Below are 24065 nucleotides of genomic sequence, written 5' to 3' on the forward strand. Positions count from 1 at the left end.
CAGACCCCACTAGAAAGGTGAGTTTTTTAATAAAAATATATAATCTCCCAAAACTCAGCATGAAAATACTTTGTATCTCTAGCATCACTGTTCTCCTTCACTGTTGTTTGTAACAGAATATTGATGCTATTAAATCTAATGTCATCTTATATACCAAATTAAAATAAGCCAGTATTTCACTTTCTATTTAGGAAAAGGGAATTCTGAGCTTATCTTGACAATACACTTAATTATTTTAAAACTCTAGCAATACAAAAACAGATAAAATGTTTTTCAAATAGATCAGGTATCTGATACTGATACTCAATGCATAAGCCTCCTAAACAAGCTTTTCCCAAAACCAAAGATTTTAAAATCAGAAATAACAATTTTATCTTTTTTGACAGTCATCATAAATTCTGCAACTGTCAGGCCAAGTTAGCAATAAAATTACTCAATTCTATTGGACAGTTATGTGATGCTTGCAGCATGTTGAAAACATAGACTACAAAACCCCACAATTTTATAAAGTTGTATTGCAAATAGTTTCCTCAAATATACATGACTTAAAACAAACAAAACATACATTTAGCATATGGCTCTGTGTTTAATAACACTGAGCTACCTGAGAGCAGTATTATGTTTCATCTATCCTGGTTCAGTGCTTGGCCCAAAGAGAAAACCCATTTGTTTCATAAATTAGTAACTGCATAAGGTAGGAAAAATGGGAACTTTATATATAATTCTGACAGTACAGTATGTGGCAATGATAGGATAATATCCAATATATTAGAACTTTAAAAATCACTTCTGACTGAACATTTTCCTCTCCCCTCACTAAAATATAAATGAAATTTAACAAACCTCCACAAACACTGAGTATAAATTTAAATACATTTTAAAATATAACATATTTACCAAGGTGAACTTTTCACTGCCAATAAATCTGAATATAATTAATGTAATTATGAATATGTCCGGACATCTGAAAGGATCACTTGTGTTTTTATAAAAATAGTGTTCTAAAATCGTGTCTCCCTTTCCTAAACGGAATTTCTAAAATTCACTGTGGGGCTATATAGGAAATGTCCTGGCAAACAATAAAGATGTTTCATAAGCAAGATTTTTCCTCAAAAAACAGGTAACAGAATTTATAAAACTTCGGCAAGACTACAAGCCCTAAACGGTCAGGTTTGAGGCAGGGGAGATGAATACTGGATTAAAAGCGGAGGAAGTTTCCTCTCAACGAAAAGCCATTATGCAGACCTGCGTCTAGGATGCTAAAGTCACAGCTCTCCAACGCTGAGAGCTCGCCGATACTATTACTTCGATACTCAAACATGAGGACTACTCAAACATCGAGCAGGTCTTCTGGTAAGTAGCTTTTTCCAAAACATATGAATAGTTCAAAGATACTGCCTTACACAATATATATGAAGACGGTGAAAATCTCTCCTTCCAATGCCTAGCCCTTACCCAGATGACTTCGACTGTTTTTCGTCAAAAGAAAAGAGCAACTGGAGACCAGAAGCCCTACGACTGAACTCTTCCTTCAGAAACACAACGCCAAATTCGCTGCAGCCAAAGAAATGTCCAGTGCTCCTTGTGGGCTCTCGCAGGAGATGGAAACCTACACGATGACGAGGTCTGTGCAGAGAAGGAAACAGCAGGTCTGGGGCACACCACGCCAACCCCATCCCCCTCAAAAGCAAGCTTCTTCAAACCTATAGGCAGAAACCTGGCATCATCACACCCACTTACAGCCTGACAATTTACAAGCCGGTAACACCTTCTAATTAGCGTTCTAACCTTTTATAGACGAAAACTTAAAACTGCTTCCCACAAGGAAGATAAACCTGGCGCTGGCGCCAGTTACTGAGAATTCCCAGCGCATCGAAACCCTCCGGTCTTGTCACCAAACCTGATGAGCCCGCGACCACCAGGCTTCCCTACATCAGCGAGGGGAGGGGCCCACCCTCTCTGCTGGCAGTGAAACGGGAAACAGAGGAAAGGACAGCAAGGGATGGAGCGCAGAGGCGTGAACAGCATCCAAGCAGGGTGGGCTCAGCGCACCGGCGGGCAACAGAAAGGCAGACTGACAGCAGCGGCCACGCGGGGATGCGGGCTGCGAAGCGGGGTCCCCGGGCTGCGGAAGCCGCCCCCAGCGTCTGGCCGGGCAAGGCTCGCGCGTCAGGCACACACCCCCCCACGCCCGTCCGCGACTCCCGGCGAGTCACCTCCCGGCGGACACACGCCCGCACCCCACCGATGCACCCCACCCCGGGCTCGCGCGCACACGCCCCTCGGGCCGGCGGCGCGTTACGTACCCAGCAACACGCAGAGCACATCGAGGGCCACGTACGGCAGCCGCGTCTTGTCAAACATGGTCTCCGCACGGATGGCAGAGGAGGCACCCGATTCAGGAGACCGGGCCGGGGACTGGCGACGGCTCCTCTCAGCCAGGGGAGAGCGGCTAGGGCTGACGGGGACCCCAGCGGCGTTCTGACGGGCAGCAATGGCGCCCACCACCCCTCCCCTCACAGCTCCCGCAACCACTTGGTCCGGGCCGAGACGCTCGTGTGCCAGTCGCGGCGGCTCCGTAGCCTCAGGCCCTCCTCGGTCGGCCCTGGCCCGCCCCGGCTGTTGGCTGTCCACAGCCAGGCGCCCTCTCCAACAGGCGGGGCGTCCGGACTCGTGCTTTAAGGATGGGGACCGGTAGGCCCCTCCCGCGGGGCAGCGCGGGACCTGCCTGCGCGCGGCCTCGCGGGCTGAGGGAGCGCGGCGGCGACGGCGGGGCGGCCAGTGAGGGGCGACGGGGCGGGGCCGGGAAACTCCGGCTCGGGCGCGTCAGCCAATCGGCGCCCCCGGTGCCGACCTGCGGAGCCCGCCCCTCAAGTGGGACGCGGGGCGAACGGGCGGAGCGTGTGGGCACCTCCCGTGCAGTGCGAGGGACGTCGTTCAGACACGCATCCTGCTGGTGTCGCCGAACCTGGCCTTCTGATCTTTGGCCGCCGGTCATTGCTGCTTCGGAGAAAGAACTGGACCCACCCCCACCCCGGTTGCCTGCCAGCTCTCCTCATCCATGGGGATTGGGTAATAAAGAGAAACGGGGTTGTCAATGACGGTCTCTCTCTCCTTGTCCGAACTTTAGTCAGGCTCCTCCCAGCCCTCTACTCGCCTAGGCCTCCATTGAGGCCTTCGAATCTGGCCGGGCAGAGCCCGGTATTAGCGTGAATTCTGCTAAGTCATCCTTGTACCTTTAGTATCTGGTTACCTTGTCTATGCGATCAGATTCGTTTCTATATAAAGTCCGTTAGTATATAAGTCCTCGGACCTGCCTTTAAGCAAGCATCCCCCTATCCTTAATGTTTTGTCTTAATTTCTCATCCACTAATCCCCTCACTCTTCTTGTTTGTTGGCTATAATAAATTTCCGGGTGTCTTTGCTGTATTCGAGGTTGAGCACAATTTCTTTCTCCTGCTGCAAGTTATGATCCCCTATTGAAATAGTTTTAAATCGACTGTACCTCACCATTTTAACAAGTACCAGAATGAGTTTATTTCACTCACCCCTCGTTCCCGTAGGACCCTAGCAAAGTAACCTGTAACATCAGGATGGTGATAATCCCTGCTGTGTGCTCTAGTCAAGAAGTGATGAAGCCTGGAAAAAAATAAATATGAAAGTGTTTTCCAAAAGATTAAACCCTCTACCGATGTTAACCATTGGTAACTTTCCTCCACATTCATATCTTATCTTCATCAAAGACGTTAGACAAATTGAAAACTGTACTTAACTGCTTTGGACTTTCTCCACAGAAGTGTACAGGTGGCACACAAAAGGGGCAGGGATTACACCTGGGAGCCCTGAAAACACTTCATAGGAGGGTGATGGTTACATTGCTCTTTCCTGTCTCTCCCCAACATCAACAACCATTTTCTTAGGTGAGAAGATAATGAAGCAGACAGTATGTTTTGCCTTTTGGAGGAGTTACAAATAATAGCTTTAAAAATAAATCAACAGGGAATTAATTTCCTGGCGGTCCAGTGATTAGGACTCCACACTCACCGACCAGGGTCTGGGTTTAATCCCTGGTTGGGGAACTTAGATCCCACAAGTTGCTGAGTGTGGCCAAAAAAAAAAAAAAAATCAACAAAGTCCACTAAAATGCATTGTCGTTCTCTGTGATTTTAAAAGGGATGTACACTATGTGCATATAAGCAGTAAGTCCTCAGTTGAAAGAATGATTAAGAAATGTTATTTTGTTTGGGGAAGTGGGAGGTTTTGTTAGTTTTTGGAAGGAGTGTGGTTTGTTTTGGTTTATTTTCATGATCAGTTTCTAGTGTGATCACTGGAATTGAGAATGAGTTAAATAACCTTGAAATGATAGTGAAAATAACAAAAAGGAGACCATTATTGTATAGTGACATCATTAACACTCCCTTGGGGTAGGTTCTAGTGTGTCCCTGGATTGGACATGAAACCTTACAGATTTTCTTAAATTAATAAAAATTTGTCCTGGAATCTGTATTTTTCTCTGTGTAATATAGGCATCAAATGTAAAAGCAAAGTAGAGTGCACTTGGGAAGAATAGTCCTGAAGAATCTCTGAAGAAATGAGAAAATAATTTCCTGTCTTCTTGTATTACTAAGCATTTTAAAAAGGAGACTGTAATATGCACCGTCCATTTCACTTTCTCTTTAAATATTTGTTGTATTCTCACTTCTGTCCCCACTCCTTTCCTTGAACTATTCTTTTACATAATGTTATTGGTAAGTCTCCTGTCTGTTCCAACAGTACTTGCTTCTTTTTATTTTATAAAGTTTCTACAAAGATGATATTCACCTTGCAAAATTTAATGAATAAATTCCCTTAGAGTATTTGTATGTAATTATGTCTTTTCTCCCCACTTAGACTGAATCAAATATAGATTTTATTATACTCAAGAAGCTTTGTGAAACTAAAACAATAAAAAATGTAAATGTCTGGTTCCCTAGTACATGTGTCTCGCCCATCCAAAAAGCTTTACAATCTGCTATAATCTTTTTTTGTACTTATTGTCAAAACTATTTGTTATTAAAATTTTTTATTATGTAATGTTTGATACATAGATATATCTATAAGTAAGTTTTAAAGCATAATAGTGGATGACCGAGAATCCACTACTCAATGCCTAGAGCATTGTGGTATCATTGAATCTATGTGTTCAATCCCTTTGTTGTACTCTACTTCAGGGGAGGTAACCACTATCCTGAATTTTGTGTTTATCTTGTTCTTTCTTTGTTTTTTCCATGTGGAAAAACACATGGCCACATGTGTACATGTCACTGAAAATATGCATTGTTTAGCTATCATATTTTATCTTTTAAAAACGTGCCGTATATGTAGTCTTCTGCTCTTGATTTTTTTCATTCATTTCTTGTACCCATTGATGTTGATGCAATCATTGCAGGTATACCATATAAATGTATCATTTTATTCATTCTTTTGACAGTGGCCATCTGGGTTATTGCCATCTTGCTATTACAAATAATGCTGCTGTGAACGTTCACCTACATGTCTCCTGTGTTGAAAGCTGTGGAACTACTTTCATGGGGTATACAAGCATCCTGGGAGAAGGCGATGGCACCCCACTCCAGTACTCTTGCCTGGAAAATCCCATGGATGGAGGAGCCTGGCAGGCTGCAGTCCTTGGGGTCATGAAGAGTCGGATACAACTGAGCGACTTCACTTTCACTTTTCACTTTCATGCATTGGAGAGGGAAATGGCAACCCACTCCAGTGTTCTTGCCTGGAGAATCCCAGGGACGGGCGAGTCTGGTGGGCTGCCGTCTATGGGGTCACACAGAGTCGAACACAACTGAAGCGACTTAGCAGCAGCAGCACAAGCATCCAACTTCACTAGAAAATCCCAAATTGTATTACTAAGCATTACACCATCTTACCTACCCCTCACCAGTGGTAGATATGACTCCATATTTACATCAACACTTAAAATTTTGAGAGTTCTTAATTTTTGGTAATTTAATAGATGCAGTGTCTATTTCAATGTAGTCTTAGTTTACATTTTCATGATCACTAATGTGGTTGGGCACCTTTTCCTAAATTTGTTTACCAAAAATATTTCCTCTTCTGTCAATTACCTAATCACGTTTTTGCCTATTTTTCTATTAGATTGTTTTTCTTATCTTTATCAAACTGTAGAAGTTCTTTGTATATTCTTGATAGCAATTCTTTGTGTTGTAAATTTTTCCTTCCAATATGTGGCTTGTCATTTCATTTCCTTTATGAGCAGCTATGTGCCAGAGTTATTGTAAATGTAATGTAAGCAGAGGTCTACTGGAAGATTTCTGTGAAAATGTTTACTCTCCTGACCAAAGGAAAACACTAGTTTTCCTTCCCTCTTCTTTCTGCTTTCCTTGAACAGTATTTGAGTTACAGCAGCCACCTTGTGATCATGAGGGAAAGGTGAAGAAGAGAAACCCTGGTCTTTTTAATCTTGAGCTACTAAAACAACCAGCAACTTGGCTACCTCCAGATATTTTCTGATGTAAGGGAAAATTATTGCCTAAGTCTCAAATATTCACAACTGATACAAGGTTTGAGTACTTTGATTACTATTTCTGAGAAATCACATGTCATATTACTCTAAGAAAACCTTTTACTTGAGCTAATTGAATTGAATTTTTGGTCCTTGAAACCACAAAGTCCTGAAGAAAAAAAAAAAAAAACAGTTCGAGTAGCTGGAATGGATGTTGAATGGTTTGAGCATAGAGGCAAAACAAGTGACATATTCTGAAGTCTGAATAGGAAAGGCAGTGAAACGAGGAACTCACATTGAGGACTAGTAGAAGATAAGGTTCTAGGACTTCCCTGTTGATGCAGTGGATAAGAATCTGCCTGCCAAAGAGTTTGATCTCTGGTCCAGGAAGATTCCATATGCTGCAGAGCAACTAATCCCATGCACCATAACTGAGCCTGGGCTCTAGAGCCTGCCAGCTGCAACTACTGAGCCTGCATTCTGCAACTACTGAAGACTGTACACCTGGAGCCTGTGCTTCACAACAAGAGAAGCCACCACACTGAGAAGCCGCACAGTGCAACTCAAGTAGCCCCCACTCACCACAACTAAAGAAAGCCCTCACAAAGCAGTGAAGACTCAGCACAGCCAAAAATAAATAATTTTTAAATTATATAAAAAAGAAGATAAGGTTCTAGAAGATAGGTTAAAGCACTTTGTAGCTTTAAAGTGTGTCTGGAAACAAAAAAAAACTTGAAAATATATAGCAGTGTGCTGAAAACCATCATTCAAAGCAAGTAATCTAGTAGTGAGAGAAAATCATAATCTCTGCAGTGGGTTGTAAATTCAAGACAAATAAACTTTATTTTGTAAATAATAAACTTTATTTTGTAAATCATGTTATTTAGTTTCAGGTCCTTTATGTGTTTATTTCCATTTTATTTTCTCTTATGGTTCCCAAAATTTTGTTTATGGCTTCCAGCCCTTTTTTAGCTTTGCTGCAAAGTACTAGAGGGAAAGTCTTCTGTTATAATAGAGCCAGTCTAACAATGTAAGAAAAAGTCATTGCAAGAGTATTTATCTCCATAAAAGGAGGTAAATCCCTAGGATCAGAGTTGGAAGCCTAATGGGTGGGCAAACCAGTTCCACCAAGATTTTCTTTTACCGAGACTCCTTCAGTGTCAAGCTTGGAGGGCCTGAGTTTTCTGTTTTTCTCAGATGACAGTATTTCCTTAACAGGTTTATTATGATAATCAAATATAAAAATGTAGATGCAACTGTCTGATCTAGGCAGACATGCAATACATATTGTTTCTAAAACAAACATTTCTGTGAATCCACATCTATTATTTTTGCTTCCCTACCACCCACTCAACCCCAAATCAACCATGGTTCTCTAATCTATTAATACCAAAGAAATGAACCTGATCTCACATGACTTGTTCTTGGCTCAGATGTTCACCACTTCCCTTCTCTAGGATGCTCACAAATTATTTCTTCAATGATCTCTTAAAAATATATATCACCAGGGATAAAGTTAAATTCCTATAAAATATGTGTACCCTTAAAGGCATCATATATATTTTTCTTTAAAAAAAAATCTTGGGTAGGATTGCCATCCAGTTGCTGATGTTTAATCAGAATCCACCTTCTTTAGCTGTTTTGGAAATCAAGAAAATTCTCCCTTCTCACACCTTTTAACTGTTTTCCGTTCACAACCGCCAATTTGTGCTTTGTTAAACCTCATATCTCTATTTATATAACTGGTTAACTCCTTTAAAGCAAAGTGTTTAAGCCTTCTTCAGCTCTGTATCCCCAGCTCCTAGAGCTACACTTGGCACAATGAAGTCACACGTAAGTTTTTATGTTAAATTGCTTGAATAAACAAATGAACAGAGAACAAAAAGTAAGCAAGAGTTTAGGAAAGATGCAAGCTATGCCTCCCATGCTTTCTGTTATTTAAACTTGTCTGAGGATGGAGGTGAGTTATAGGATTAATTTTCCTGCCACTGTGCTTACAGGTTCATGACACCACTCTATAAGTAATTTTTTGGGTGCTCGATAATGTGAACTACAGTTGATCTTTGAACAATTCAGCAGATAGGGGAGCTGATCCTCTCCTGAAAACCCAAGAATAATTCTACTGTCGACCCTACTGATCCTAGGTTCAACATCCATGCATTTTACTGAATGGGGATCATGTAGTGCTATAGTATGCATTTAATGGGAAAAAAACAAATAGAAGTGGACCCCAGCAGTTCAAACCCTCATTGTTCAAGACTGAACTGTTCTTTAAGAAGTGAATGTATCCACCTCCTCTGATTACAAAAATTTAATACTAATATTTTCCCTGATATAGTCAGTTTTATGGTATTTAAAAGTTCTAAAAAGTCACATGAAACAAACACCTATCCTTATGTCTAAATTACCAATCAGTTCAGTTGCTCAGTCGTATCCAACTCTGTGACCCCATGGACTACCAGGCTTCCCTGTCCATCACCATCTCCCAGAGTTTCCTCAAACTCATGTCCATTGAGTCAGTGATGCCATCCAACCATCTCATCCTTTATCGTCACCTTCTCCTCCTGTCTTCAATCTTTCCCAGCACCAGGGTCTTTTCCAAGGAGTCAGCTGTTCGCATCAGGGGGCCAAATATTGGAGCTTTGGCTTCAGCATCAGTTCTTCCAATGAATATTCAGAACTGGTTTCCTTTAGGATTGACTGGTTTGATCTCCTTGCAGTCCAAGGGACTCTCAGGAGTCTTTTCCAACACCACAGTTCAAAAGCATCAATTCTTTGGTGCTCAGCTTTCTTTAGTGTCCAACTCTCACTTTCACACATGACTACTGGAAAAAACATAACTTTGACTAGATAGACCTTTGTCATCAAAGTAATGTCCCTGCTTTTTAATATGCTGTCTAGGTTGGTCATAGCTTTTCTTCCAAGGAGCAAGTGTCTTTTAATTTTGTAGCTGCAGTCACCATCTACAGTGAATTTGGAGCCCAAGAAAATAAAGTCTCTCACTGTTTCCATAGTTTCCCCATGTATTTGCCATGAAGTGATAGGACTGGATGCTATGATCTTAGTTTTTTGAATGTTGAGTTTTAAGTCAACTTTTTCACTCTCCTCTTTCATCAAGAGGTTCTTTAGTTCTTCACTTTCTGCCATTAGGGTGGTGTCATCTGCATATCTGAGATTATTGATATTTCTCCCTGCAATCTTGATTACCAATGGAGGTTATCATACTAAGTAAACCAGACAAAGACAAATATCATATGATATCGCTTATATGTGGAATCTAAAAAAAAATGATACAAATGAACATATACAAAATAGAAATACACCCACAAACATAGAAAGCAAACTTATGGTTACCAAAGGGGAAAGGGGGAGGAACAAATTAGGAGTGGGATTCACAGATACACACTTGTTGTTCAGTAACTCAGTTCTGTCCGACTCTTTGCAACCCCATGGACTGTGGCACGCCAGGCTTCCCTGTCCTTCACCATCTCCTGGAGTTTGCTCAAACTCATGTCCATTGAGTCGGTGATGCCTGCCAATCATCTCATCCTCTGTCATCCCCTTCTTCTGCCTTCAACCTTTCCCACCATCAAGATCTTTTCTAAGGAGTCAGTTCTTTGCATCAGATGGCAAAAGTATTGGAGCTTCAGTTTCAGCATCAGTCCTTCTGATGAATAATCAGGACTGATTTCCTTTAGGATTGACTGGCTTGATCTCTTGACAGTCCAAGGGTCTCTCAAGAGTCTTACACAACAGCACAGTTCAAAAGAATCAGTTCTTCGGTGCTCAGCCTTCTTTATGGTCCAACTCTCACATCCATACATGACTACTGGAAAAACCATAGTTTTGACTATGTGGACCTTTGTTGGCAAAGTAATGTCTCTGCTTTTTAATATGTTATCTAGGTTTGTCATAGCTTTTCTTTCAAGTATCAAGCATCATATATATATATATATATGAATCACTTTGCTGTATATCCAAAACTAATACAACATTGTACATCAACTATACTTCAATAAAAAATGATTTTAAACAGTGGAAAAAAGATTTTTTTCTGTAAACAATCCCAGTAATAAATATCATAAACTTTAAAAAAAAGTGAAAAAAAAAAAAGTGGATCTGCTCTAGTCTAAATGATTATATTATGGAATACTCCTGTTAGGACTGCAAAGGAACCTTCCCCTGCTTTTCTTCCTCATTAAGATCAGAGTCAGAAATGCACTTCTAGGAACTTCTTAACCCTCAGAGCCAACTTTCCTTGTTTGAATAACAAATTTCATTTAACTTACCTTTGGATTTTTAAAACTCTGTGTGTGTTAGTTGCTCAGTTGTGTCCAACTCTTTGCAGACTGTAGCCTACTAGGCTCCTCTATCCATGGAATTCTGCAGACAAGAATACTGGAGTGAATTGCCATATCCTTCTGCAGAAGATCTTCCCAACCCAGGAATCAAACTCTGGTCACCTGCATTGCAGGCAGATTCTTACCATTTGAGCTACAGGGAAGTCCAGAAACAATATCCTTTGTAAAATCTATGGCAATGATACTCAGACTTTACACATTAGAATCATCTGCGGCACTGCTTAAATACACAAGTTCCCTCCCCAACTCCCAGAGATTCTATTCTAGGATATAACTCAAGCATTATTTCATCATATTTAACAAGTGCCCCAGGAGATTCTGAATTTGAAAATCCATCAGAATTTGAAAACCTCCGGTTTAGTTGGCCCACATTTTCACTCTCCTGACAAATTTTAATAAAAGGAACTACTTTCTTCAAAGTAATTGCTATACATTTTATTTTGGGGGGCTCCAAAATCACTGCAGATGGTGACTGCAGCCATGAAATTAAAAGACACTTACTCCTTGGAAGAAAAGTTATGACCAACCTAGATAGTATATTTAAAAGCAGAGACATTACTTTGCCAACAAAGGTCCGTCTAGTCAAAGCTATGGTTTTTCCTGTGGTCATGTATGGATGTGAGAGTTGGACTGTGAAGAAGGCTGAGCGCCGAAGAATTGATGCTTTTGAACTGTGGTGTTGGAGAAGACTCTTGAGAGTCCCTTGGACTGCAAGGAGATCCAACCAGTCCATTCTGAAGGAGATCAGCCCTGGGATTTCTTTGGAAGGAATGATGTTAAAGCTGAAACTCCAGTACTTTGGCCACCTCATGCGAAGAGTTGACTCATTGGAAAAGACTCTGATGCTGGGAGGGATTGGGGGCAAGAGGAGAAGGGGACGACAGAGGATGAGATGGCTGGATGGCATCACTGATTCGATGGATGTGAGCCTGAGTGAACTCCGGGAGTTGGTGATGGACAGGGAGGCCTGGCATGCTGCGACTCATGGGGTCGCAAAAGCCGGACACGACTGAGCAACTGAACTGAACTGAAGACTAGATTGAAACATAGTGATTAAGCATCTGGGCTCAGGAATCAGGCTCACTCAATACACTTGAGCAAATTACTTCAACCTTGCTATGCTCCAGTTCCTTACTTGTCAAATGAGAATGGTAACAACAGTACCTTCCTCTTAGATTTGTTGTGAGGATTAAATGAGATGATACATCGAGAACTTTTAGCATAATGCCAAAGCATACAGTAGGTGCTCAATAAGTGTTGGATGTTATTATTCAAAGATTCCTATCATTTCATCAGAATCAGGTTAATAATGTATGTCCTATTAGCCTTATATAATCACAATGGTGTGATCACTCACCTAGAGCCAGATATCCCGGAATGTGAAGTCAAATGGGCCTTAGGAAGCATCACTACGAACAAAGCTAGTGGAGGTGATGGAATTCCAGTTGAGCTATTTCAAATCCTGAAAGATGATGCTGTGAAAGTGCTGCACTCAATATGCCAGCCAATTTGGAAAACTCAGCAGTGGCCACAGGACTGGAAAAGGTCAGTTTTCATTCCAATCCCAAAGAAAGGGAATGCCAAAGAATGCTCAAACTACCGCACAATTGCACTCATCTCACACGCTAGTAAAGTAATGCTCAAAATTCTCCAAGCCAGGCTTCAGCAATACATGAACTGTTAACTTCCAGATGTTCAAGCTGGTTTTAGAAAAGGCAGAGGAGCCAGAGATCAAATTGCCAATATTCACTGGATCATCGAAAAAGCAAGAGTTCCAGAAAAACATCTATTTCTGCTTTACTGACTATGCCAGAGCCTTTGACTGTGTGGATCACAATAAACTGTGGAAAATTCTGAAAGAGATGGGAATACCAGACCACCTGACCTGCCTCTTAAAATCTGTATGCAGGTCAGGTAGTGACAGAACTGGACGTGGAACAACAGACTGGTTCCAAATCAGGAAAGGAGTACGTCAAGGCTGTATATTGTCACCCTGCTTACTTAACTTATATGAAGAGTACATCATGAGAAACGCTGGGCTGGAGGAAGCACAAGCTGGAATCAAGATTGCCGGGAGAAATATCAATAACCTCAGCTATGAAGATGACAGCACCCTTATGGCAGAAAGTGAAGAAGAACTAAAGAGCCTCTTGAGGAAAGTGAAAAAGGAGAGTGAAAAAGTTGGCTTAAAGCTCAACATTCAGAAAACTAAGATCTAGCATCTGCTCCCATCACTTCATGGCAAATACACGGGGAAACAGTGGCTGACTTTGATTTTTGGAGCTCCAAAATCACTGCAGATGGTGACTGCAGCCATGAAATTAAAAGATGCTTACTCCTCAGAAGGAAAGTTATGACCAACCTAGACAACATATTAAAAAGCAGAGATATTACTTTGCCAACGAAAGTCCGTCTAGTCAAGGCTATGGTTTTTCCAGTAATCATGTATGGATGTGAGAGTTGGACTATAAAGAAAGCTGGACACCAAAGAATTGATGCTTTTGAAGTGTGGTGTTGGAGAAGACCCTTGAGAGTCCCTTGGACTGCAAGATCAAACCAGTCCATCCTAAAGGAGGTCAGTCCTGAGCTTTCACTGAAAGGACTGATGTTGAAGCTGAAACTCCAATACTTTGGCCCCCTGATGCGAAGAGCTGACTCATTGGAAAAGACCCTGATGCTGGGAAAGATTGAAGGCAGGAGGAGAAGGGGATGACAGAGGATGAGATGGTTGGATGGCATCACCGACTCAATGGACATGAGTTTGGATAAACTCTGGGAGTTGGTGATAGACAGGGAGGCCTGGCGTGCTGCGGTCTATGGGGTCGCAAAGAGTTGGACATGACTGAGCAACTGAATTGACTGATTGAAGGACAGTGTCCTGGGGCACTCCAAGTGCTTGGGGGACTCAAATCTCCAACTCCTTTGCAATTGTGTTAAATTCAGTGTTTATGAATCTTGCTGTGAAATGGATCTATAAATAGCACTTCTCAAACTTTCAAAGTGGGGAAGAGGGTAGGGTTGTGGGTGGGGGTCTGTGACACAATTCTGAGCTCTAGAACCTTGCTACTTGCTATTCAAATGGTGCTCTTGACTGGCAGCATCTGCATTATCTGCTGCTTTCAGAAAAGCACACTCAGATTCCATTCCAGACCTACTGAGTCAAAATCTGCACTTCAAAATGATCCCAAGTGACTCCTGTCCATGTTAATGTCTGAGAAGCAATGCTCTAGAGATTCCCAGGTTTCCTTGATAATTGAGTATGCAGATTATCTAATGTCTTTTCTGAAAATTCTGATTTATTAAATCTGGTAACTTTTAAAATTACTCTGTGTGATTGTTATATTTAGGGAGGAAACACTGCTGTCAAAAATGAAGCTATCAGCAAGTTAAGAATTTGTGAGATAACTGGTTTGTAGCTGGACCACTGCACCAGATTCTTCCTCCTGTGCACCAGAGCTAAGTTAATAATTTAGCTGCTTCAAATCTCAGAAGCTTCCCAGTTCCTATCCATGTGAATTCTTGTGATAAATCCCTTTGTTTTCTCCAGCTTGAGTCTATATACCTAGCTTCAAAACATGCCTAGCAATGCCACAAATTACATTGATGGGTTTTTTTGAGGGGGTGGGTTTTTTTTTATTGAAATCTAGTTGACATACAATGTTATATTAGTCTCAGGTATACAACATAGTGATTCCACATTTAAATACATTATGAAATGATCACCATGATAAATCTAATAATCATCTGTGCCCATAGAAAGTTATTAAAATTTATTGACTATATTCCCTTTGCTATATATTATATCCTGTGACCTACTTATTTTATAACTGGAAATTTTACCTCTTACTCTCCTTCACCTATTTTGCCCACATTTCTTCCTCTACCCCTCTGGTGACCACCAGTTTCTCTATATCTATGAGAGTGTTTCTCTTTTGTTTTGTTTGTTCATTTGGGGTTTTTTTGTTTGTTTGTTTTTTATGTTCCACCTGTAAGTGAAATGATGTCATATTTGTCTTTCTCTGTCTGACTTATTTCACTTAGCATAATACCCTCTAGGTCCATTACCTTAGGGTTTTAAAAAATATTTGATACATATATAGAATATTTGTAATATGTATGAATTGTAAAGCATAAGAAAATAAACACCTTAAAACTCACTACCCAACATGAGAGTTAAAACATTTCCAATATTGCTGAAGTTACCTGGGTGTTCCTTCCCAATCTCCAACCCCCAGCCTGTTCCATTTTCTACCCCTACTAACTACATTCTAAATGTTGTCTTTATCATTATCTTTATTTAAAAGAAAATCAAGACTTTGCCATATATTTCCCTGGTCAATATTTTACACGTTTTGAGCTTTATAAAAACAGTATCATATCGTGTACACTAGTAAGTAGGGATTTGCTTTTCGCTCTGTTGTTTCTACTGCTTATTCATTGTCACTAATGGATAAACTTCTCTTTATATAAACATGCCACTCATTATTAATCCATTCACTTACTAATGGACATCTGGATGTTTTCCTTTGGACTTTTAAAATGCACTTATAAAGTACACTTATGAATAGTAGAGTCGGACACAACTGAAGCAACTTAGCAGCAGCAGCATGAATAGTCTTGTATATGTTTCCTGGTGCTCTTTGGCAGGAGTATCTTCAGAGCATTTAATTGGACTGGAATTGCTAGCTATTGTGGTAGGCTGACAATGGTCCCCAAAGATATGTTCGCATCCTAAATCACCCAAACCTGTGACTGTTACTGTATATATTTATAGAAGAAGTATCTTTGAAGATGTAATTAAATTAAGGGCCTTGAGATCAGAAAATCACCCTAGATCATCCAGGTGGGTTCTTAGAAGTGGGAGGCAAAAGGAGATTTGACTCCAAGACTGCAGAGAAGATGCCCTGTCAACACATTGAATCAGTCCAGTGAAACTTGGACTGTGGACTTTGGACTTCTGGTCTTCACAGCTGTGTGAGAATAAATTTCTGTTGTTTTAAGCCATCAAGTTTGTGGTGATTTAATAGGAAACTAACAACATGTTCAGCATTACAAGATAAAGCCAAACAGTTTCCAATGAAAATTAGCAAAGTATCCAGAAGGTATGATGTGTCAAGGTCATGTATCACATATTAGCTCTAGAAGTGTTAATAGTTCCAATATTGCTACATAGGAGGATTCAGAAAGTGTGCCTTAAGCTTGTACTTCCATAACACTCTCAAAACAACTGGGAAAAAAAATCGAAGGTCCTATCAGAGAATATGGGTAGAGAGAGTAGATTGTCAATGATTGATACACTCTCAGAGTATTATTTTGCATGCTTGCTAATAACAATGGAGTTCTTTTGTTTGGCTATATTATTCTCCTATTGTTGGAGACCTTGGAAAGGTCATCTTCTTGGCCCCAGGTCAGGGAGGTATAACCAGTTCTCAGATGTGTGGATGTGTTTTTAGAATTACTGGCATGCCATGTGTTTATCTGAATGATTTCCCTATTTATGAAATCACTTTTGTTGTTACACCAAGGGCAGGTGTATATTGGAGCATTTCCTGACCTCTGTACCTTGCAGAAACAGCACTTCTTTTCATGACAGAGCCTCCAAGGACAGTGAAGGGGTTGAACTGTAGATAAGCCCTCTGTGCCCTTTACTCCTTGCATATCTGTTTTCATTCAGTATAATTATAAACTCCCAGTCTTGCCAAACTTCTGATATTCTAGGATATTTGTTACTGCTGCTGACAGTGGTAGTTCACAAAGGGTTAAAGCGTGAGTTTTTTTTTTTTCAAAAAATGCATTTCTAACAATAGGGAAAAGGAAGGTGTGTTAGTTTTCTGCTGCTGCTGTTACAAATTATCACCAACTCGTGGCTTAAAACAACACAAATTTCTTATCTTAAAGTTCTATAGGTCAGAATTCCAGTGTGTCTCATTGGGCTAAAATCATAGTACTGGCAGGGCTGTGCTTCTTTCTGGAGGATCTGGGGAGATATATTTCTTGGGCTTCTTCTACTTCTAATGGCTGCCCATATTCCTCCTCCTCAAAGCTGGCAACATTGCATCTCTCTGAACATTCTTCTAATAGTTATATTTCCCTCTTACCATATCTGGCAGAGGGTCTGAAATTTCAAGGACACCTGTGCTTTTAGTTTGGGCTCACTCATATAACCCAGGAAAATTAACTTCTCAGAGTTCTTCATTTAATTACACCTAAAAGTCCTTTTTGTCATATAAAATTACATATTTACAGATTCTGGTAATGAAGACATTATCTTTGAAGGGGAAAGTCTTATTCTACCTATCACAGATTTGCTTAAATGGGGAAATAGAGAACAAATGCCATGTTTATTTAGCTGCAGGTGCTATAGACACAAGGAGAAGGCAATGGCACCCCACTCCAGTACTCTTGCCTGGAAAATCCCATGGACAGAGGAGCCTGGTAGGCTGCAGTCCATGGGGTCGCTAAGAGTTCGGCACTACTGAGCAACTTCACTTTCACTTTTCATTTTCATGCACTGGAGAAGGAAATAGCAACCCACTCCAGTGTTCTTGTCTGGAGAATCCTAGGGATGGGGGAGCCTGGTGGGCTGCCGTCTATGGGGTTGTACAGAGTCAGACACGACTGAAGTGACTTAGCAGCAGTAGCAGCAGCAGCAGCAGCAGCAGCAATTCTTTATGTACTTATCAGACACAATTATATTCTCTTTTATGCAGTGTCTATTCAACACTTTTGTTCATTTTTTCTGTTGAGTTGTCTTTTTCTTATAGATTTTTAGGAGGTCTTAGTATTTCTGGAAATAATCTCTTTGTTGATGCAGTATTATTATTTATAAGAAATACATATATGATCATTCAGATGAGCAAACTATATCTTCTGTATGTATTTGGTCTTCATCCATAGTTCATAGCTCACAGCTCCCAAAACCCTTGGAATTTCCTAAGCATTGAGAATGGTAAAGTGAATGAGGTGACTTTGGGAAGCACTAATAGATGCCAAGAGAACCAATCATCGCCCATGCCCCACTTTTGGGAGAGGGGCTAGAGGTTGAATCAATTACCATAACAAATTATTTAATCAACCATGCCTCTGTAATACAACTTCTATAAAAACTCAAAAGAATAGGTTTTAGAGAGCTTCTGGGTTGGTGAACACATGGTGATTTGGGAAGAGTGGTCCCCTTGGAGAGAGCATGGAAGCTCTGTGTCCCTTTCCCACTCCTTATCCTATACAACTTCCATTTGGATGTTCATCTGTATCCTTCATCACCTCCTTTTCTAATAAACTGGTAGTCCAGAAGTAAAATGTTTCTCTGAGTTCTGTGAGCTATTCTAACCAATTAATCAAAACTGAGGAAGGGAGAGTGGGAACCTCTGATTACCAGCCAATTGGTCAGAAGTACAGGTAACAAAAAACCTGGACTTGTAATGGGCATCCAGAATTGCAAGGGATTGTTGGAAACTTCCATTTGTACAGCCAGCTGGATATAAGGACAGGTAAACTGGATACATAACTAATTGCCTAAAGCAGAGGGTGGTCTTGTGGGACTGAACCCTTTACCTGATTCTAACTCCAGGTAGATAGTGTCAGAATTGCTTTGAATTCTCAAACAACCTGGGGGCATTCCAGAACTAGTAGTTGGTATGGGAAGTCTACACACACACACACACAAACACACACACACACACACACAGATTGGAATTGATCTGGGAGTCCTTTTCAGTTGGATATATCAGTTGATTGTCTTTTGAGAAGCAGAAATTCTTAATTTTCATACAATCCAGACCAATGTGTCAATTTCTCCCTTTATGGTTACCATTTTGCTGTTCTTTCTTAAAAAAATACTTTGCTTTATATTTTAATTTTAACCTTGTTTTCTTTCTCAACTTAAAGTTGCTGGGGCTCTCATGTAGAAGGCCTGTTCCCCAAATAACTGGGCTGGATCACTGATGTTGCAAAGATTAGCCTAAGGAACTCCCCATGAGACTTCTTTTTTCATTGCCAGACCCTAGTTTCCCTTGTACCCGTTCCTCATTGCTCCAAATTAGAAATGTTACAGAACCTTGCTTAATAATCAAAATACAGATTTTACAAAGGAGTCTGGTACCCAAAATGAAGTTACTAATGATTATCATTAGAATAATAATAAAAGTAATAATAATAGTTAAAGAAAAGATAAATGCTCATTCTTTTAGAAATATATGAATAATAAAAAGAAAAAAGATTTAAAAATCAATCATAATTCAATACATCCAAAACAAATACAATTAGTATTTTATAACCTTTAGATAACTTTGTATAGGGACAGTTGCTGGAAAAGCCCCTGATGCTGGGAAAGATTGAGGGCAGGTGGAGAAGAGAGCAACAGAGGATGAGATGGTTGGATGGTATCACTGACTCAATGGACATGAATTTGAGCATATCCAGGAGATAGGGAAGGACAGGGAGCATAGCGTGCTGCAGTGTTGGGAGGACCCCAATCAACAATGGCCATAAACATTAATTTCCCTGATTTAGCTTGACATTTATCTCAATAAACAGGAATATATTTAAAGTCTTTATAAGTAAACCCCTTACATTTTAACTTTTGTCTTTTTCTTAGAGTTTTGGTAGTATTGACATGGTTTTTATAAAAGGACAGGGCAATAAACAGTCCAAGCAATGTGTGGAAGTTTCTTTTTGGAGGCAGGACGAAAGCCCTTGTTTGTCGACTAACATTAATACATAATTTTGTTGGGTCCATGCATAAAGGAAGGATTTCATAGCCTAGAGAAATGTTAATTAGCCTTCCTTCTTCCTCAGGATGAGAGGGCCCCTCCAAGCTCCATGGAGGGGGCATATGTGCTGAGTCATTAGTGGATACGATTGGTCCTATATCTGTCCATTCTATAACCTACAATAAAAGGGGGTGGATTAGGTATATAAGCCCAATAAGTATGATCAATCAAATCAGCCTGAGCGGGGGAAGCAAAAGCAAGCAAAGCAAGCATAGCGACAAAAATATTTTCAGGATTCCGAGGCATTCCCTGTTGAGAAATCAGATTTTCAGCTTGATTAGTAAGGGTTTTTATCTGTCTCCAAGTAGGGAGATCATAAGGTTGATGACTTTGAGTGTGGCGCTTTTTGGAAAATTTTAAAGCCGCCATGGCTTGTATTGGAATGTTTTCCTCTTGGGGTTTTTGTTTTGTATTGTGAAACAAGCATTGAAGTTGATGTTATTTTGTTTTAAGAATCTTACAGACTGGAAACAGAAATAAAGCTATATTAACAATAGTTATAGGCTTAACAAATACATTGCATTAAAATCTAGTAAAGTCTGCTCTGGATAAGGAAGATAAAAGTGTTCCTGTGTACTCCAGGAGATAGGGAAGGACAGGGAGCCTAGCATGCTGCAGTCCATGGGGTTGTAAAGAGTCGGACATGACTTAGCAACTGAACGACAACAAGAGACAGTTACTAGGCTTATCATGGTGATCATCTCATAAAGTGTGCAAACGTCAAGTCACTATATGCTAGTAGATCTGAAGCTAACATAATATCAACATTGTACAAGCTAACATTGTACATCAACATTTAAACTTTTTAATATTTACTTGTTTGGCTGCTCAGGGTCTTAGTTGTGGCATGTGGTGTCTTTAGTTGGGGCATGTGGGATTTAGTTTCCTGACCAGGGATTGAACTCAAGTCCCCCGCATTGGAAGCGCAGAGTCTTAGCCACTGGACCATCAGAGAAGTCTCAACATTTTAATTTTTGATTTAAAAATTATATAAGTGATAGTAGTTACATGATAATTGTGATTTCATGGAATTTTAATAAATAAAACTATTAAATGTACCAACTTACATTGAAAAATTAACCCATTAAGCTCAATATGTTCTGCTTTCTCCTAAACCTTGTTATCCCAATAACACTAGATTTTCAGTTTCATAGGAGCGCTAACACTTTTCTACACAATTGTGCGTGCTTAGTCACTCAGTTGTGTCCAGCTCTTTATGACCCCATGGACTGTAGCCTACTAGGCTCCTTTGTCCATGGGATTTTTCAGGCAAGAATACTGGAGTAGATTGTCATTTCCTTCTCTAGGGGATCTTCTTGACCCATGGACTGAACCTGCGTCTCCTGTGTCTCCTGCACTGCGGGCAGATTCTTTACCTGCTGAGCCAAAATTGTGGTAGAAACCTATTGTAACAGGAGTCTGATATTTTGTACCTCATTAACATGCTTTTTTTTTTTTTTGCCAGAGATACTGACAAATATTCATTGCCAGGTAGATAAAATAAATTCTTAGTTTATAGTCTTGGTTTTCTAGTTTTTTTAAAAACTTAATCTCTAAAAGATGCTATACAGTTCCAGGAGAAAAAAATTATGGGTGCTTAAAAATAAAAATCAATAGCTTTAGAAAAATAAGCTTTCATTTTTTTTTTCATGCCAGAAGTTTTTGTTGGATGGGGTGAAAAGCATCTTTTTCTAATTTTTCACTCTAAATCTGATCAAATAACTTGCCATGCAAACTATAGTCAGTAAATGTATTTTAGATATTATTTACTTGTTTGGTTGCACTGGGTATTCATTGCTGCACATGGACGTTGTCTAGCGGGGGTAAGCCAGGCTACTCTTCTTTGTGTGCACGGGCTTCTCACTGCAGTGGTTTGTCTTGTGTTGCGGAGCACAGGCTCTAGTCACACAGGCTTCAATAGTTGTGGTGCATGGGCTTAGCTGCCCTGTGGCATGTGGAATTTTCCTGGACCAGGGATTGAGCCCGTGTCCCCTGCCTTGGCAGGTAGATTCTTTACCACTGGACCATGAGGGATATCCCCCATCAGTAAATAGTGATTAAGCAATTATTACATCCTAGACAGTCCAGTGATATGGTTTCCAGAAGACACTGTACTTTGGTGACTTATTTTGAAGATCACAAGATACAGTCTGTGGGGAGGCAGCAAGCCTTATCACACATTTGGAAAATTCTGAGGAATATACCCTAGGGCCCTAGCCCATGCTTGAAGCCCTGTCTGCTTTATTCTTCACCATCTACTCTGGAACTTATTCACTTATACCTACTTAAGGAGTGACTGGAGGCCTGGTTCTGAACCCTAGCTAGTTCTGTGGATGGGGTCTTATATCAACCAGGATCCAATAAAGAAAACAGAAACTGTTCAGAGTATTTTATTTTATTTTTATTTATTTTTAACTGAAGGATAATTGCTTACCTCTATCCCCACCCACTTGAACACCCTTCTCACCTCCCTCCTCATCCCTCATCCCCTCATCCCTCTCTAGGTTGTTACAGAGCCCCAGTTTGAGTTCCCTGAGTCATACAACAAATTCCCATTGGCTATCTATTTTACAGATGGTAATGTATGTTTCCATGTTACCGTTCAGAGTATTTTAAATAAAGAGAATTTAAGAAAAAGAACTGGTTACACGGATGATGGCTGCTGCTGCTAAGTCACTTGAGTCGTGTCCGACTCTGTGTGACCCCATAGACGGCAGCCCACCAGGCTCCCCTGTCCCTGGGGTTCTCCAGGCAAGAACACTGGAGTGGGTTGCCATTTCCTTCTCCAATGCATGAAAGTGAAAAGTGAAAGGGAAGTCGCTCAGTTGTGTCCGACTCTTCGTGACCCCATGGACCGCAGCCTACCAGGCTCCTCTGTCCATGGGAATTTCCAGGCAAGAGTACTGGAGTGGGATGCCATCGCCTTCTCCACACGGATGATGGAGTAGTTGAGAAATTAATATGGAATTTAAAGCATTCCAGATATTAGCAGCAGCAGAAGGAAGGCACTTCCACTTCAAACCTGAAGGTATGGAAATGGAAAATAGTATGATTAGAGACTGGGGGCTGGAGTCAACTTGTGGAAACAAGAACCACAGTGGGCCTGTCTATTGGAAGCTGAAATGGTGAAGAAAACACAGTCGCAGCTAGAGGAGGCTAAGAGAGGGATATAGGGGAAAATGCCCTGGCTTCTTCCTTCTGCCCTCTAGACTTATGCCAATATCTCTCATTGACTAATCTCACTGGGAAATCAAATTATAGGGGCCTAGGAACAGCCCGCAGGAACAAGATATCCTACTGTACCAAGCAGAGCAGAGAAAGAGTTGAAGAGATCTGATAACAAGTAGCTCAGAACTGGTATAGGACTGGTTTGAGGCATCTTGGATGCCAGATGCTTACCTGTCTTATAGTTTACTCTCAGCTGAACTCTGCACACTAGCCCTCCAGAATTCCCTAGTATCTCTTGCTGGAACTCTCTATTGCCAATTTCTTGCCCGAGTGCACATTGGAATCACCTGGAGACCAGATGATTCCTGGGCTTCTCCCCAGACGTTGAGGAAGAATTTTTGGAAGCGAAGTAGAAAAATTAACATGTTTAACACTTCAAGATGATTCTGATGTAGGTGGTCTGTGGAGTTTTTTTTGTTTTTTTTTTTAAAGCAGCACTTAAAGATGAGGCTGCTGCTGCTGCTAAGTCACTTCAGTCGTGTCTGACTCTGTGAGACCCCATAGATGGCAGCCCACCAGGCTCCGCCATCCCTGGGATTCTCCAGGCAAGAAAACTGGAGTGGGTTGCCATTTCCTTCTCCAGTGGATGAAAGTGAAACGTGAAAGTGAAGTCCCTCAGTCGTGTCGTAGAATGGAATAAGATAGAAAGCCCAGAAATAAACCCACACACTTATGGGTACTTTATTTTTAACAAAGGAGGCAAGAATATACAATGGGGCAAAGATAGCCTCTTCTATAAGTGGTGCTGGAAAAACTGGACAGCTACACGTAAAAGAATGAAATTGGAACACTTCCTAACACCATCAGTTCAGTTCAGTTCAGTCACTCAGTCATGTCCGACTCTTTGTGACCCCATGAATCACAGCACGCCAGGCCTCCCTGTCCATCACCAACTCCTGGAGTTCACTCAGACTCACGTCTATCGAGTCAGTGATGCCATCGAACCATCTCATCCTTGGATGTCCCCTTCTCTTCCTGCCCTCAATCCCTCCCAGCATCAGAGTCTTTTCCAATGAGTCAGCTCTTCGCATGAGGTGGCCAAAGTACTGGAGTTTCAGCTTTAGCATCATTCCTTCCAAAGAAATCCCAGGGCTGATCTCCTTCAGAATGGACTGGTTGGATCTCCTTGCAGTCCAAGGGACTCTCAGGAGTCTTCTCCAACACCACAGTTCAAAAGCATCAGTTATT

General features: G+C 40.9%; 1 protein-coding gene across 2 annotated transcripts in view; it reads right to left on the minus strand.

Moving 5' to 3' along the window:
- PLPP1 (phospholipid phosphatase 1) overlaps positions 1 to 3618 on the minus strand; it is a 111676-nt gene extending 108058 nt beyond the window's left edge. For both annotated transcript variants that reach the window (XM_040262539.1, XM_040262538.1), the window contains exon 1: positions 2307 to 3618. In XM_040262539.1, coding sequence (XP_040118473.1) covers positions 2307 to 2364 — 58 coding nt within the window. In that variant the 5' untranslated portion in view covers positions 2365 to 3618. The remainder of the gene's footprint in view (positions 1 to 2306) is intronic.
- Between the last annotated feature and the right edge of the window lie 20447 nt (positions 3619 to 24065).

Source organism: Oryx dammah, unplaced genomic scaffold, assembly GCF_014754425.2.
Source record: "Oryx dammah isolate SB20612 unplaced genomic scaffold, SCBI_Odam_1.1 HiC_scaffold_20, whole genome shotgun sequence".
NCBI classification, from domain to species: Eukaryota; Metazoa; Chordata; class Mammalia; order Artiodactyla; family Bovidae; genus Oryx; species Oryx dammah.